General features: G+C 38.3%; 1 protein-coding gene across 3 annotated transcripts in view; it reads right to left on the bottom strand.

The window, feature by feature from the left end:
* The window catches only part of PDSS2 (decaprenyl diphosphate synthase subunit 2), a 298703-nt gene that overhangs the window by 167020 nt on the left and 113345 nt on the right, over positions 1 to 18338 (bottom strand). For 2 of the 3 annotated variants that reach the window (XM_008007440.3, XM_008007438.3), the window contains exon 2: positions 16424 to 16558. The exons of the other annotated variant lie outside the window; for it this stretch is intronic. In XM_008007440.3, the coding sequence (XP_008005631.1) occupies positions 16424 to 16558 (135 nt within the window). The remainder of the gene's footprint in view (positions 1 to 16423; positions 16559 to 18338) is intronic. 3 annotated transcript variants of the gene reach the window in all.

The following is an 18338-nucleotide window of genomic DNA, read 5'->3' on the forward strand; positions in this document are numbered from 1 at the left end:
TCCCTCCACTTTTCCTTGACTGCCTGGCTTCTTTCACCAAGGCAGTCTAAGAGGAAGCAGCTATCTACTTCAACGACAGCTCAAACAGGAGACCAGAAGAGGTCAGCGGAGAGCAGTGCTAGGCACCCATCCTCCCACCCAGAGGTCTGAGCTCCAGAAGATCCCAGGTCTCTGTTTACCCAAAAAAGCAGCAGCTATGAAAACAGAACAAATTGTTACGTTCAATTTTTTACGTTGACACCATCAGATATGACTGTAAATGTGTTGTAATGGTTAGCTCAAAAAAAAAAAAGATCTGAAGTAGAAAATGAAAATATTTTCCTTATATACCAAAAAGTTCCTTGAAGAGGACAATGACAATAAAAATGATAACGCCTTGATATTGACATAATCTTATTTTCTCTGAGATAGCAATCCACTATTTCTTAAAAACATGAGTTGCAGGTGCACAAAAATTACCATTTAAATATACTCAGTTTATTGGCCGGGCACAGTGGCTCACGCCTGTAATCTCGGCACTTTGGGAGGCTAAGGTGGGTGGATAGCCTGAGCTCAGGAGTTCAAAACTGGCCTAGGCAACATGGTGAAACCTCGTCTCTACTAAAAATACTAAAAATTAGCCGGGCTCTGTGGCAGGCGCCTGTAATCCCAGCTACTTGGGAGGCTGAGGCAGGAGAATCACTTGAACCCAGGAGGCACAGGTTACAGTGAGCCGAGATCATGCCATTGCACTCCAGCCTGGGTGACAGAGCGAGACTATGTTTAAAAAAAAAAAAAAAAATATATATATATATATTTATACATACATATACACACACACACATACACACTACACACACTCATTATCCGATTATTTGCGCTATGGAGAAAAGAATGTGCAATTACTAAGAACTGATCAGGTACTACAGAGTCCCTGGTTTCTAAATTAATTCTAAAATCAGAAAGTGGAAAAATTAAACATGTTTTTTGAATGTTTTAAATATTTAAATATAAATGTTTCTTCTCTTATACCTTCAGGGAGTGTAAACTAAATAGAAAGTTTTCCACTACTCCCCACGTTTAAAGCTGAAGAATTAGAAGGAAAAAACATTATATAAACTTTTAAACACCAGCTGTAGTGTTTTTACTTGCCTTCCTCAGAACTTCCTTCATTGAAGGTACAGTACCTAAAAACCAGCTTTAGCTACTTTCCTATACAAACAGAGGTCATGATCTGGGGTGTACTGATTGAGTATAAACTTGTAGTAGTATACCAGGCACAGAAAGAACGGCAACCACAAAAGACAACGTGGTACCTGACATTAGGGATCTTCTGAATTTAATAAGGGTATCAATAAAATTAGAAAATGCTAAGGAAAGACCTAAAATGGGTGAATATATTCAACAGATAACAGAGAGGTCCAAGTTACCTTGCCTACCCCTCTAATTGTTTTTGAGGAAGATCAACTTTCAGCCAAAGTGCTGCAGACAATATAAAACAAAATTTACATAAAGTACCTTTGAAAATAACAAGTTGCCTATAAACCACTGCAGACATGTCAGTAACAAAGGTTTTGCAAAGTTAAAGCCCTAAATTGAATTAAACCCTAATAATTTTGTATTACTGCATTTTAATTCCCTGACAATTCTGATTTTTCAGTTTACTGTATTTGTTAAATTTAAATTGGTCTGGCCTATCTATAGAGAGATAAAAAGTAAATCCCTATTTTTTAAAGTTCTGAGTTGAATGGTATAAAATTAAATACAGAAATGCATTTTAAGTGCAAAGTATCCTTCCACTGTTGCCAGAAAACAAGTAACAAAGAGGAGTTAAGTAATTTAACAGCCATATTTTCTCACTCGCCTTCATTGGGAACACAGTCGTTTGCATGGCATAATAAGCTGTAAATTATAAACATTTTTACACAGCCTGCTGCAAAGAAAAGTCTGCCAGCTTTCTACTATATTGGATAGTGTTCAAGTGATTAACTATAGCTTTGGAAAAAGGGGGTGGAAACTTGTTTTGCGTCGCAGTTTGTTGGTTCTCCTATGTACAGCCTCAAAAAATCCATTACATCATTATTTGCAACAAATATGTAAGTAATTGTAATAGAGTAATAGAAGCTCCATATTACTACAGGATACAAATTACCCATGGACAAGAGAAAATCTTGTAGGTGCATAATCATTCAAGTATTTCCTTGAAATGGTGTCTCTAATGAGTATGAATGTAACGGTTTTCAAAAATAACAAAATTTGCAGCACTGAGCATTTCAGGACTAATGAGAAATGAAATACACTTTACTCTTTGTCTACAGGGAAAGCCCATTAGACAGAATATCTGCTTAGGGCACAAGTCTATTTTAAAAAAAGGTTCCTGTGTCAAAGAAAATACATAAATATCTGTATTTCACAACATATAAAGAATAAATGTGTGGAAGGAAACATGCAGTAATAGAGATAATGGCCTGCAAACATAAACATTTTTATTTTTAAATTGTATAGAGCCCCACCAAAATCCACATTCAACCCCTTAGGAAAATTTTTTCTCAGTAAATCAACAATAATACATGGAGCACTTGAGTGCTCACCATAGTGCTGGGGCTTTGGAGGTCAAAGAGAAAGTCTGTAACCTGATTTCTGTCCACTATGTAATTCCACACCACAAATCTTAGAACATAAAGATTTGTGCTCAGTGCTGAAGATGTCAAGATGACTAAGAAAGTATCTGTAAGGCACCCTAATTCATAGGTTGTCTATGGTAATAGAAAGAGCATGAATTCTACGGTCAAATGGGATTTGAAACCCAACTCTGTGATTTTCTTACACTATGAACTTGAACACGTTATTAAATTTCTCTAAGCCTGTTTCCCAAGAAAAGCAATTTCTTAACCAATGTTAAGCGTTATATAAATGCGCTAATATAAATAAAGAATACGGAACAGTAGCAGACTTACAGAAATCTCTATATGTTAGCTATAGTAATAATTATATTTCTATATTTATTATAGTCAGCTTTGCACATAGCAGGTGTTCAATAATGTTGAATGAATGAATGAATGAATGAGCAAAGGAACAAATCTTGCCGAGAGACAAGATAAATATACAGATTACTATAAAATAGATGAGAAGTGCCTCAAAGCTACAAAATGTAATAGAGGCCTCAGTGGTGGGAGAGGTGTTAGGTTGGAAGATGATTAAGATACAGGCCCTGACTTCTAGAGGGTACTGTTTAGTAAGAAAACATATACATAAATCAGTCATTACAAACCAATGTGTTAAGTGTTTCAAGATTTCACAGAACCTTCCCTCTATATTCTAGTTCTAATTACACCATGGCTTTTCCTGGAGTGTCCAAATCCTGTATGTTCATGAGTAGATATGCCTAACTTCTGCAAGCCACAAACTGAGGAGCTGAGAGGTGGGACCAGTGCTCTATGCTCCCCTTGTTTCCTCCTCATCTTGGTGAAAACCACTGTTTCTTTGAAACCAGCTCCACTTCCACCATCACTCCTCTTCTCTGTGCCTCTAATTTATTGAGGTCTCAGTTCTGTTGTTCTGGTAGACTTCTATCATGTGAATTGCCCACCCTGTAGTTTTTCAATCTACTCAATTCAACCACCTCCACTGTATTCTGTCAAACCCACTTTAAGGCACAACTGGAACATAACCATTCAGAACTGTTCCACTTTTGAAATCTCCACTTGGATATCCAACTTTCCATCTACAACCTACTGTCTTTTCAGCTCTCTCATTGCATTACCACTTCCACCCCTGCAATCTGATTCATCATGACCTCCAGTCCCTTGATCACTACTTTCTCTCTAGTTTTGGGCTCCTTCAACCTCACTTCCTACCTGATGGGGCCTAAACAATCACTTTAGATCAACCTACAGTCTTGCACATACCCTCTTCTTGATGACAAAGAAAAACATTGATCATGCTTTTATCTTCCTCACTTCTACTCTAGGGCTGTTAGGATTTGCCAGTTGCTATTTTAAGGAATTTGTATTTAATCCTGTAGGGAATGCAATCGAAGAATTAAGGATATTTTACTCCACTTAAAAACTTGAGGCCCAGGCCAGGTGTGGTGGCTCACGTATGTAATCCCAGCACTTTGGGAGGCCAAGGCAGGCAGATCACTTGAGGCCAGGAGTTTGAGCCCAGCGTGATCAACAGCGAAATCCCGTTTCCACTAAAAATACAAAAAAATTGCTGGGCATTAAGGCACACACCTGTAATCCCAGTTACTTGAGAGGTTGAGGCACAAGAATAGCTTGAACCTGGGAGGTGGAGGTTGCAGTGAGCTGTGACTGGGCCACTGTACTCAAGCCTGGGTGACAGAGCAAGACTCTGTCTCAAAAGAAAAAGCAAACAAAACAACAACAACAACAACAACTTGAGGCCGGGTGTGGTGGTTCATGCCTGTAATCCCAGCACTTTGGAGACCCAGGTGGGTGGCTCACTTGAGCCCAGGAGTCTGAGAAAGGCCTGGGCACCAAGGCAAAAACGCCTCTCTACAAAAAATACAAAAACATTGGCCAGCCGTGGTACCTGTAGTCTCAGCTACTCATCTGAGCCCGGGACATTGAAGCTGCAGTGAGCCTTGATTGTTCCACTGCACTCCAGCCTGGGCAACAGAGGGAGACCCTGTCTCAAAAAACAAAATACAAAAACCTTGAGAAGAGGAGGGAATGATGGAAATCTTAATAACAGAAAAGGGAGACTCAAGAGTCCAGTAACTACAGAGAGGGAGGATGCCAGGATTAGAGATAATGAATCACAGAATCTGCCCTCTTTGCCTCTATTACCAACACCACACCCATTTTCAGGAGTGAGAAGGAAAGTCCAAGAGCACAGTGAGGAAGACATTTCTCAGGCACTAAGCCACCTACAGATGTCAGCTCTCACCTATCATTGTATGTGAGGGGTGTTAAAGACTACCTACCTTTAGTTAAACAAAGGGTTTATCAGTGGACATGGGTGGATTGTGAACCCAATGGTAAATGTGGAAACAGCTCTAGTAGTTAAGTTCTAGCAAAAGAGTTTTAGAAAGGATATACATCAACAGCAAGTGTCAGGAAGACTCTAGATACATACATTATTTCCTTACCTTCTCATTTGAGGTCAAAGACTATTTCTTACTCATATTTGCATTTCTTTCAGTGTCCAGTACTGCACCTTATAGAGACAGAGGGTGGTCAGGATGACTTATACTGGACCATAGGATACTTGAACCTAGCTAGATGTGTACCCTGTTAGTTAAGCTCCTGGTTTGAAGCCCATTATTGCCCCTACTGTACAGATGAGTAATTTCAAAGAGTGATTAAGTAACTTACTTAAGGTCAAATAGCTAATCAATTGCAGAATTGAGACAAGAACCCAGATGTCTGGCCCTTCATCTATGCCTTTATTATAACACACTGTTTACCACTGAGATGCCTTCCGTTTGAGTTCAAAGGATCACCATTAAGTCATGAAGCTACTAAGCTGACTCTGCCAATAAAATTATCATTTTAAGTGATCTACACGACTTCTATCACATGATGAATGCCCAAAATTAAGCACTGTTTAAAATGTAGAATTAGACACTGGCCAGTGCCTTTAACTTTGGCTACTTACCAGTCATCATACAGCCCTTCAAGGAAAGGATTTAAAAATTTTTTTACCATTAACAAAAACAATTTATACAGCTTGTATTTTGCTGCGATAGATTAGGCAGGCTAATCTATATCATGTTATTTACATATAATAAACTAACTCAGCTGAATAGATTAGTAGGTGAGCCCACCTACTTTTTGTGGTTAATTACACTGTTTTGTAAGAGGCTGATCCTATTTTGTGTTTTTCCAAAAGCTCTGGTGAAATAATGACTTCTGACGTACAGTATGTTAAACATAAAGAGCCTTCCCTTTTCTTGCTCAACATATAATTGCTGCATTTGTACATGCTGTGTAAGTTGAACATAACAATAAAAACTTAATGAAGAAAATAAGTGCTGGTTGTAATGAATTAGTAATATTACTAGATTTGTATCTGGAGTTTACATTTACTGTTGTAAGTAGAATACAATCAATAGGAATATGTAATCAAATTGCACATGCTTTCATCTCTTGAGATCTCTCTGAAAAGGGAGCTGAGATATCTTTAGGAAATTATTTTCAAAAGCCTACACTAAATTCAATTATTCTGCATAATCATTTAAAATCACTGTCAAGCGTTCCTCATTTTTAAGGTTCTTGTAGTACAAAAAGATACATTTCTTAAATAGGCTTTTATTGCTTTACAAGTATAAAATATAACTTTTTCATTTTTAAATTTAGTTTTACAAAATAACATGAATAGGTTGTTTATTAAAAAACTGAAATACTACAAATGAAGTCACCTTTAGACTATTCCCTTATATCTGTTTCCAAACCTCTCCAACCCCTTCCTTCTTCAACCACTGTTATTAGCAGATGAGTAAGGTTCCTTCCAGACTCTTTGTTTGCATTCATATGTTATCTTAAAAACAAAACAAAACCATAACTGATTTTTAAAATGCTACATATTTCAGTATTATTTATTTCATGTTTATATAATTGATCCTAAATAAATAACATGATCAACATGTTCTGCCTTAAGCCTCATTTCTTAAGATGTTTTTTGACTTGATTGGTCCCCAAGGGAAATATAGTTTGTTAATTTTGTTTGGCATTTTTAAGTGCTAGACAAATTCTAATGTGTGGAATGAAGGTGAGGATTGATAGTCACAGCCTATTGTTACTATAATTAGAAGTCATCAGATGCTAATTAGTACCACATTAAAATGATAAATTATGAACTACAATATTTGCAGCTGAAACCAAGTTCAATTCCCTAAATTTAAAGGTTTATAGAAAAAAAAAACTGGCCTCTTTCACAGCTTTTTATATTCTCCACTTCTCTCCTTAAGATTATTTCACACAGTCCTCCAAATATTCTATCACTTCTTCTAACACCACACTAAGCGTAACCAATTTTCACTTAGAGGAGAAATTAATGTTAAGATCTGTAATTTGATTTTAAGATGTTTTCTTGATTTAACTTATAGTTATGTTTATGATGCTTTTTGTGATAAGTTCTTGACGCCCAACAATTACCTCAGTACGTACAGGTGCTTCTTGACTTACAAGGGGGTTATGTCCCGATAAACCCATTAAAAGTTGGAAAATTTTAAGTTGCACCATGGTAAGCCAGGGATTACCTGCATATCATTAATTTAACCTTAATCAATTGAATACACCGCATAGAGTGAAGAATTAGCACAAATGCCAAGAAATTGATGGTGTCCATTTGAATAGATGGCAAATTTTAAAAAGCTAAAGCTAATCTAAACATAGCAGTTTACTTCATTCCTGCTTTTTTTAACAAAAATAATTTTTTAATAGTTTATTATATTTATAGTTTATGCATTTTCACAGGATATTTCATCTGGTCAAAGAGGCCAAAGGAAGAAAGTTCAGGTCAGCCCAGGGACTCCAAAGCCCTCATTCTAATTACAAGATAGGGTTTCTAAGCTAACTACCTGTTCATGTCTTTTGTCCATGTTTGTGTTATAATTTTCTTCTTCTTCCTGATTTATAAGATTTTCAACTGATTTGTAGGTTACAACTTGGCTTTTGGTCATGTATGTTGTAAATATTTTTGTAATATGGGCTTTGTCTTTTGACTTCATGGGAATTTTTTCCACTGAAGAGTTTTTTTTAATGCAAATATATTAATCTTTTTGTTTATAGTGTATGAGTTTTGGAACTTTTTCATAAAGCCCTCCCTGCTCTAAGATAAATACTACCACTACTAGTGACAATAATTCAGCCATGATCAAATAGTCATTGCTATCTATATGCTAGAAATATGCTGAATGCTGGGGTAATATGGATAAAATACAATTATCTGAACCATGGTTTTTTCTTTTTTTCTTTTTTCTTGAGACAGAGTCTTGCTCTGTCACCCAGGTTGGAGTACAGTGGCACAATCTTGGCTCACTGCAACTTCCGTCTCCTGGGTTGAAGCCATTCTCCTGCTTCAGCCTCCCGAGTAGCTGGGACTTACAGGCATGTACCACCACGCCTGGGTAAATTGTTTTTTTTTTTTTTTTTGTATTTTTAGTAGAGACGGGGTTTTGTCATGTTGGCCAGGCTGGTCTCAAACTCCTGACCTCAAGTGATCCACCCATCTTGGCCTCCCAAAGTATTGGGATTACACACATAAGCTACTGCACCCGGCCCAATCATCTGAGCTGTGTTTAAAAGCACATAGAGGACACAGTCTTCTCTTATCAGCATTACAAATAAATACAGAAAATGGTCGGTTATGATTTTCTTCTTATTCGCCAACTCACCTGCCACCGCAGAAGTCACATAGGTAAGAAGATAAAAGTAGTTGTTTTGGCTGGGCACAGTGGCTCACGCCTGTAATCCCAGCACTTTGGGAGGCCAAGGAGGGCAGATCACTTGAGGCCAGGAGTTCAAGACCAGCCTGGCCAACATGGTGAAACCCGAGTGTCTCTACTAAAAATAGAAAAATTAGCCAGGCGTGGTGGTGCACACCTGTAATCCCAGCTACTCAGGAGGCTGAGGCAGGAGAATCGTTTGAACCTGGGAGGTGGAGGTTGCAGTGAGCCAAGATCATGTCACTGCACTACATTCTGGGAGAGAGAGCAGGGCTCTGTCTCCAAAAAAAAAAAAAAAAAAAGTGGCTGTTTTACAAATAGAATTGGTATGCTTTAAAATCTGTCAGTATCTATTATGTGTCCTGGCAAATAGAGCATCTAAAAGGAAGAAATGCCAACGATCACTTTACTTCTCATTCAATTACTCATTTAATGTTTCTTTATTCTTGCATATTCTACTTATACCTGAATTGATCTCTAGTAAACAGATTAGAGACAGAGCAAGGTTGGTAAAAAGAAAGTGGCAACACTTCTATAAATGAATAAGTGTGTCCCAGGACACTGCAGATCTTTAATTCAATTTAGTGTTTTTTCCTCAGATTGGCAGGTGTGTCTCGTGGTTGGATGCGGTCCAGTGGGTCCCTATTCTGCAATTCTGATGCAGTGGGAACATCATCACTGCACTGGTCCCCAGCAGCAGCATATTCTCTGCCCTCTCCTGCTTAGCGGAAATGGAGTTAAGGGTAACACAAACTCAGGAGAGTCTAAAACCCATCAGTAAAACTTCAAGACTTACAGATACCAGAATGGAAGCTGCAGATAACAGAGGTGGGAAAAGAAAGTATAGTAAAAAAAAGGAATCGGTTGAAATATGAAGGGAAAATAAATAAACTTTTGATGACTTAAAAAATTTCCCTGAACAGGGACGGGGGCAGTGGCTCCCGGCTGTAATCCTAGCACTTTGGGAGGCTGAGGCGAGTGGATCACGAGGTCAAGAGATTGAGACCATCCTGGCCAACATAGTGAAACCCAGTCTCTGCTAAAAATACAAAAAAATTAGCTGAATATGGTAGCACATGCCTGTAGTCCCAGCTACTCGGAAGGCTGAGGCAGGAAAATCACTTGAACTCGGCAGGCAGAGGTTGCAGTGAGCCAAGACTGCATCACTGCACTCCAGCCTGGCAACAAAGTGAGACTCCGTTTCAAAACAAAAAAGAAAAAAAAAAATTTCCCTGGACATTCTGCAACACCTTTTAAATGTTGTGTTATATTTTGGTATTTGTGTGTGTGTGTGCTACACTAACACTTTTCTTTCTTTTTTTTTTTTTTTTGAAATGGAGTCTTGCTCTGTCGCCCAGGCTGGGGTACAGTGGTGCGAACCTGGCTCACTGCAACCTCCGCCTCCCAGGTTCAAGCAATTCTCCGCCTGAGCCTCCTGAGTAGCAGGGATTATAGGTGCCCACCACCACGCCTGGCTAATTTTTTTGTATTTTTAGTAGAGACGGGGTTTCACAATCTTGGCCAGGCTGGTCTTGAACTCCTGACCTCGTGGTCCACCCACCTCAGCCTCCCAAAGTGCTGGAATTACAGGCATGAGCCATGGCGCCTGACCAATACTTTTCTTTTCCTTCTTTAAATATATTCTATTGCTTCACACAATAACTAGCTTAAAAATTAAGATTGTTTCATGAAGACTGCTTTAGAGTCTGATTATAGCTCACATCCTGAACTACAGGTTGCAAAGAACATAATAAACTGCCATCCCTTTAAGTCACGGTCCATGTTAAACTACTCTGTAAGACTTACACTGTAAAACATGTGTTTCAAATGTTTGTTTCAGTCTAAAACACTTATGTTATACAGAAGATCCAGTCATCCAGATAGAGATTTAAATGAATACTATGTTCAAGGCATTGGTGAGCTATAAAGGTATACAAAGCTAAGTGCCTACTCTGAAGGAGTGGGAAATCTAATAAAGGCCATGAAGCAGCATGACTGGGTCTGGAATGGCAATAAGAAACCACATTTGTGAAGCATATTCTATGTACGAGGTACTGTTCTAAGGGTTCTCGATGTATTAACTTATTTAATCCACCTGATAGACATATGAGGCACAGAGAGGTTATCTAACTTGTTTGGGGTCACACAGCTGGTAAGTGATGAAACAAGAATTTGAACCCAGACAATTTATAACCAATATATATATTTCTTTCTCTACTTGACTACTTAATATGGGACCTTAGAAAGTTACTTCACCTTTCTGAGTCTCAGTTTTCTCATTGGTGAAACGGTTATTTCTTTTCTTTTTTATTTTAGTAGAGATGGGGTTTCACCATGTTGGCCAGGCTGGTCTCGAACTCCTGACCTCAAATGATCCGCCCACCTCAGCCTCCCAAAGCGCTGGGTTTACAGGTGTGAGCCACCGTGCCCAGCCTGAAACTGTTATTTCTGCCTCACAGAGTTCTCATTAGGATTCAAAGTTAGGCATGCTGATATAGAGAAACATTTACCCAACTTTCACAGCTTTCCACAAGGTGTACTACTACTGACAGGGGCCAATGGGTTCTGTAGTCAAATGACTGGGAAACATATCTCAGAGTCATGATACATAAATCTGTACCTAACTCCTGAAAATTGTTAAATGAAGGAATCTTTCTAACTCTGTTTAACCTGGCATGCCCACACTTATTTGATCCCAGAACCCTCTGTCTCACTGAACACCTAGTTACAACTTTAGCTCTGGAAGAGAAATTGGTAAATGCTGACAAGAAAAAGGCACAAAATCAAAGGACCCAATGGGTTCAAGTCTGGTTCAGCCAATTTTTAACTGCTTGCTTTGGGCAACAGCTCCATTGCCTCTACAAGTCTCTGCTTTCCCTCTCAGCTTTTGCCTAGACTACTTCAATAATTCCCTGGCTGACTCTCTTATCTTGGACGTCACCTCTCAGGGTCACCTTCTAAGCATCAGCTAATTATGTTCCAAAGCACAGATACAGTAACGTGAACCCTTTTGCTTAAACACCTTTGTGATAATAGCTAAGAATAAGAGCAAACACTTACAGAATGCTTACTATGCCATGCATTAATTCTACTCACTTGTTTAATTCTGAAAACATTCTGTGAAGTACCCACTGAGGCGCGGCTCCTAGGTGGGGCAGTCAGCTTCCAGATTCCAAGTCCACTCTGCTGGCTCTTGAACTCCCCACAATTTCTCCAGGATATCAGGCCCTTCACAGTCTGACTTCAACCTTTCCTTTCCACCTCATCTTTATTCCCTACTTCTCATATATGAGTTTCTAGGGCTGTGAGGCTGGCCTGTAGATGGCTGCCTTCAGTTCACAGGGCATTCTCCCTGTATATGAACATCTGTGTCCAAATTTCCCCTTTTTATAAGGATGCCAGTTATACTGAGTTAGGGCCCATTCTAATTACCTCATTTTGACTTGATTAGCTCTATAAAGATCCTTTCTCCTAATAAGGTCACGTTGTGAGGTACTAGGGTGTTAGGACTTCAACACATGAATTTTGGGAGGATAAAATTCAATCCATAATACCTGCATACATAATAAAGCTAGTCTCTTTTCCATAAATTCATACAATCATGTAACAGTTATGTACTGAGTGCTTATTAATTACAATGTTGGTATTGTTCTGGGCCCTGCTAGGTACTTCTATACCCCACAAAGATGTGGGGGTATAGAAGCTGGGTGCAGTGGTGGGCACCTGTAATCTCAGCTACTCGGGAGGCTGAGGCAGGAGAATTGCTTGAACCTGGGAGGCAGTGGCTTCAGTGAGCCAAGACTGCGTCACTTCACTCCAGCCTGGGTGATAGAGCGAGACTCTGTCTCAAAAAAAAAAAAAGGAAAAAGGTAACATTTGCTGTTGCCAGCACAGAAACCCTAAAATTTAAGTGGCTTAACAAATCAGTTTTTCTTCTCATACATCTAGTATGTATGGATGTTCCTGATGGGCAGGTGACTTTCCTTCAAGAGTGATTCAGGGACACAGGCAACTTGCATCTTGAATGGCTCACTTCCCAGATCATCTGCTTACGGAGTATTACAAATGCAACATTTTTATGGCCAGGAAATAGTAAATATCACTTTACTCCTACTCTATTGGCTAGATCTTAGTCACATGGCCAGTCACTTGCTTGGGAAGCTGAGAAATGTAGTCCAGCCGGGTACTCGAGAAGAAAAGAAAATGTGTTTGGCATACTTGTTTCAGTCTCTTCTACCAGTTAAGAAGGTCTGGGAAACTTCAGGAAATGAAAGTAGAGTGCAAATATGTTCAGTCTGTGGCCTGCTTTTAACTACTAGTTAGAAGAGAAGATTGAGTCAGTTCTTGATAAAACAACCAAGAAAGCAGAGCTATCAGCCAAAATAGTCATGTGAATTTCTGTAAACTTAATCATATCATGAGAAAAATCTATACTTTTAAATATTATACATTATATATTGTCATAAACTATCTTTTGTACACAAAATAAAAATATGTTATTACTAATAGAATGGGAAGTTGTAAACATTTTCTTGATTGTGGCTAGGGATAATTGTAAATTTAGTAACACTTTTTTGACTGGCTTTGCAACCAATTTTTAAAAAGTCAAGGTTAGTGGAATAAGCCTAAATAAAGCTCACAGTCTTGTTGGCAAAAGACTATGGTGAACGTTTATGGTACATTTTTATAAATGTGGCTTTCCTGCCCGATTTTCAAAATGTAGTTACTACATTTTAGTCTAAATTCTGCCTCTCCTGGCTGTTATTAGTTCACTAGACATCCACAGCACCAATTATAACCTTAGGCCAAACAAAAGAGATCACCTAACTCCCATTTGGTCCTTCAGGTAATTTACTCAGGTCCCATTGTCTGACATCAAAGTCACGTTTATGAGAGAAAAAATGCCAACAAGGTAAATCCCAGTAGTTTGGAGGTGAATTAAAAAGCTCCCAAATCAGTACTTCCCTCAAATGTTAAATAATTCTCTGTGGCATTATAGATACAAGCCTCCAGCAAAAGTTACACTTGAACAATTAAGGAAGCAAGAGCTAAACAAATGACTTTAGGGGTAGAGAAACAAATTCATGGTTTCTCATAGTACTATACCAAATTACTTTTTCACATTAACAAGTGTGTAAAACACCCAAACACCCCAATGACTTACTAAATGAAGTTTGATTACAGAAAATAGCCTGGGTTTACATGCCAGGATTATTCCCTAAATGTAATTGTGGATTTTGTACACTTGAGTATAAAGCCCATTTATGTTATTTGGAAAAGTTTCATGTTCACAGTGTACCCCTACTCTTTTCCAAATTTCTTTTAGTCAAATTGGTTGGATTACAATGACCATCTACCAACATGTTATGTGAAGGACCAAAAGCAATGAAATTGTTTCCTAAAGGCTAGATAAGAACTTAGAAACACAAGGTTAGATCACAGTGCACCATGTGCATACAGATTAATAGTTCCTGCTGAGTAGAAAGAGTATACACACTTTGAGATAAAAATGGGATTTCAATCCCAACTGTATCACTTTCTAGCTAAAATATTTCAGATAAGTCTTAACCTGAGTATTAGTAATCTCTTCTGTAAAATGGGAATAATTTACTTATGTAACAAATATTTATTGAATATTTACTATGTATCAAGTAATATTTTACAAGGATTATTTTAGGATTAGAGATTAAAAAAACAGTAGGTGCTCACTATCTATACGTGTAGCTATCCAAATGTACAAGCAGATGACTAATAAAGAAAGGGTCAAAGTCAGCAGTCTGAAAATCAATGGAATTCCTAAACAAAAACAGAGATACATGGGATACAAGGCAATGTGAGGTCCATTTGCTTTCCAGGGACTAACAGGTAATTAGTACTCATTCTAAATTTTTATGTATTTTCTCTAGTTATCTCAACTAAACTTAGCCAAGAGTTTTCTACAAAATTTATAAGGTAAACTTTTTTTTTTTTGAGACAGGGTCTCATTCTGTTGCTCAGGCTGGAGTGCAATGGTGCGATCTTAGCTCACTGCAACCTCTGCCTCCAAGGCTCAAGGCATCCTTCCACCTCAGCTTCCTGAATAGTTGGCATGTGCCTGTAGTCTGGCTAATTTTTTATATTTTTTGTAGAGATGGGGTTTCTCCATGTTGCCCAGGCTGGTCTTGAACTCCTGGACTCACATTATCCATCTGCCTCAGCCTCCCAAAGTGCTGGGATTATGGGCATGAGCCACCAAGCCCGGCCTCTAAGGTAAACTTTTGAGCTCTAATTCAAGCAGGTTTTGGGGAAGGATGTAGATGTACTAAAGATGTGACAAAGAGTTTTCCATTTAAAAGTTTTTAAAGATATGCTTACAAGATGACTTTTTAAAAACATACCAATTTAATGCTAGTCTGATCTATAACTGAAATACATACATATTTTGAAATAGACTAGAAAGATAGAATGGAATCAAGAAAAAAAAACAACAACAATGAGGTTTGGAGGGAAGATGAGAACTACAGTTAGAGCTTCAGCTCTCCCCATTACAAGCTGTGTCACCAGAAAAAGCCTCAAAATTTTTGAATCTGTTTTCTTGAGTAAAATAAGCTTAACAACTCTTACTATGGCATTATTATAAGAACCAAATGGAATACCTGTCATAAAAATGCTTAGTAACCTAAAAGCACTAAACAAATATAAACCATTTCAGAGTGAATAGGTGATCACAAGATATCCCTTATAGTGAAGGGTATTTGTATGAATGAATGGTAAAAGGTTTACAAAAAATTATATTGACTGGAGGAATGGGCATTTATAGTCACAACAGTAATCTTTTTGCTTGCTTGCTAATGAGGAAGGATCATTGAATTTCTGGCTGGCAAGCAACAGTAATCCCTAAATATTATGGAACAGAAAACATTTATGGACAAGAACACTAGAAATAAAATTTTTTTTAAAAAATCTATTTTTAAAGTAAATCAACAAGGTCAATTAGCCATAAGTTAAAGTTCCTAGAAATGCTTCTTTTTGTGAGGAAAATTTCCTTATCACCTATATTGTTAGGGTGGTTTTAATTTCATATGCCAAAGTCTAACTGTTGATTGTTACATCTATATAGGCTTTTAATACAGTGCCAAGCATATTGCTAGAATTAAATAAAATTATTGCTGACATGCTGTTACTAAAAATATATCCAGTGATTTTTTTAAACAAAACTGAAAATTTTATTTTATATGCAGCAAAAAATGAGTAATACATATTTACAAATTTGTTTTTCAATCTAAATGCGTGAGATGTAAAAATTTTTTATTCCAATAACCAGTAAAAAAGTAGACTATAGCTCTTAAAATGATAGCAGCATCAATCTTTATACAATGAGGTACTATTTTATCTTATTTTATTTTGAGATAGAGTCTTGCTGTTACCCAGGCTGGAGTGCAGTGACACAATCACAGCTTACTGCAGGCTCAACCTCCCTGGCCTCAAGCAATCCTCCTGCTTTAGTCTCCTGAGTAACAGGGACTACAGGCACATGCCACCACAACTAGCTAATTTTTAAATTTTTTGTAGAGATGAGGTCTCACCTGTTGTCCAGGCTGGTCTCAAACTCTTGGCCTCAAGTGATCCATCAGCCTTGGCCTCCCAAAGTGCTAGAATTACAGGTGTAAGCCACTATGCCTGGCCAACAAGGTATCATTTTGAGTAGATTTAAAAACCATAAATCCTGAACTAAGTGGCACAGAGGTCTCCACAGAGACACAATAATACATCATAAGGTGAGGGAAAGTGATGAACAGAAAATTTTAAATGCCCAAGGTAGAAATGAAAGTATTTCACACAAATGTGTGAAGAAATTTACCAGAGTTATGTGTAGAGTTGGCCAAGACTATCACTCACTACAAACAATAAAAATCCATTTTTAACATTATAATATATTTTAATCTATGTTTGAATCAGAGAATGACAAAGAATGGTGATTTTCACTGACCTCTGTCCAGTAAAAGAAAACACGACGTAGAGAGCAATGTCAAAAGACTAAATTCTTCTTACCATGAGTAGATCCCACTGACCATGTCATAGTTCTGACATGAAGTGTTCACACTGCTGGGCCCAGCTGCTTTAGAGATAAGGAGCACCACCAAGCCCCTCAACTGGAGGCTATTCCGGCTGTCATGTACAAGCCCCCTGACAACAAGTAAAGAAGGAAGAGGATTAATACACCCTCACAAGATCATCAGATAACTTAGAAAACTGCTACAAAGATGCCCACACTTCTAAACCTGGACAATGAGACTTACTGAAAAGAAACAGGGTCAGGGAGGAAAATTAATGTGAGGATACCATGAGTTCAGGAAACAACTAGAGAAATCTATGGCTGGGTGGTGGTGGTTGTATTTTTTGAGACAGGATTTTGCTCTGTCATCCAGGCTGAGTGCAGTGGCACAGTCTCAACTCACTACAGCCTCGACCTCCTGGTCCTAAGCGATCCTCCCACCTCAGTCTCCCTAGTAGCTGGAACTATAGGTGTGTGCCACAATGCTCAGCTAATTAAAAAAAAAAACAGAGGCAGAGTCTTGCTATGTTGCCCAGGCTGGTCTTGAACTCCTGGACACAAGCAATCCTTTGGGAGGTCTTAGCCTCCCACAGTGCTGGGATTACAGGCGTGAGCCACCATGCCCAGCCCATGGCTAGTTTTAAAAGTGACAATCTCGCTGGTGGCAGTGGCTCACGTCTGTAATCCCAGTGCTTTGGGAGGCCAAGGTGATCAGATGAGTCTAGGAGCTTGAGACCAGCCCATACAAGATGGTGAAATCCCGTCTCAACAAAAAATAGAAAAATAAGCTGGGCACGGTGGCATGTGCCTGTAATCTCAGCTATTCAGGAGGCTGACGAGGGAGAATCACTTGAGGCCAGGGTTGGGGGGGTGCTGAGGCTGCAGTGAGCCATGATGGCAGCACTGCACTCCAGGTGGGGAGACGGATTGAGACTCTGTTTCAAAAAAAAAAAAAAAATCTCACATTTGAGGCTTGCTCTCTCCTCTGTCTGGGTCTCCCCACTGTCTATAACCTATCTCACAATCTTAATCATTTGCTCTGGTAACAAGAAGAACCCATAGTTTTAAACTGTTTGTGACAGTTGACAGAAAATGACATATAAATCACATTGCTTGGATGAAGTGATACTATTTGGTGATGGTGGTGGTAAACAGGAGTAGTAAAAAATGATTTGTTTTCACAGGTAGAGAAGAAGCTCAGAGAATGAAAGGATTAAACCAAATTCAAAAGACTCAGAAATTTATTTGATAAGTAAATGAAAGTGAATGCCATCAGGAAAAATGTTGCCATTTCTTATTACTTACAAGCATTATAATTCTAGGCAACAACAAGGCTTTAACCTAGAATGTGGCATATCATTTGCCATGAGGACTGAACTTTTATAATTTCTGCTATACCTGAGGCTAGAAATACTTCCCAGGAATACATTTTCTTTTTAAAGTATTACAAATGGTTGTCATACAAGAACTAAATGGCATCATTTTAAAAAATTAGAAAACTATGGGTAATATATTACAGTAAAGTCATATTCAGAACAATGCTCATGAACACTAATCAAATAGATTACAGCATACATAAATAATACACAAGTACAGTTCTTGAATGTTGTAAGAAAATATTAAAAATTAGTGTTATAATATTTGACTGAATGATCAAGGCTTCCTTGTTGAGTTTTTGAACAAAGAATCAATTTAAAATAATTAAGGTAACATAACCAAAAATAATGAGTTAGTCCATTACTTAAGAAAAATCTTGGTTGGGTACGGTGGCTCATGCTTGTAATCTCAACACTCTGGGGGGCTGAGGGGGATGGATCACCTGAGGTCAGGGGTTCGAGACCAGCCTGGCCAACACGGCGAAACCCCATCTCTACTAAAAATACAAAAATTAGCCAGGCGTGGTGGCGGGCA

The sequence above is a fragment of the Chlorocebus sabaeus genome, chromosome 13 (genome assembly GCF_047675955.1).
Source record: "Chlorocebus sabaeus isolate Y175 chromosome 13, mChlSab1.0.hap1, whole genome shotgun sequence".
NCBI lineage: Eukaryota > Metazoa > Chordata > Mammalia > Primates > Cercopithecidae > Chlorocebus > Chlorocebus sabaeus.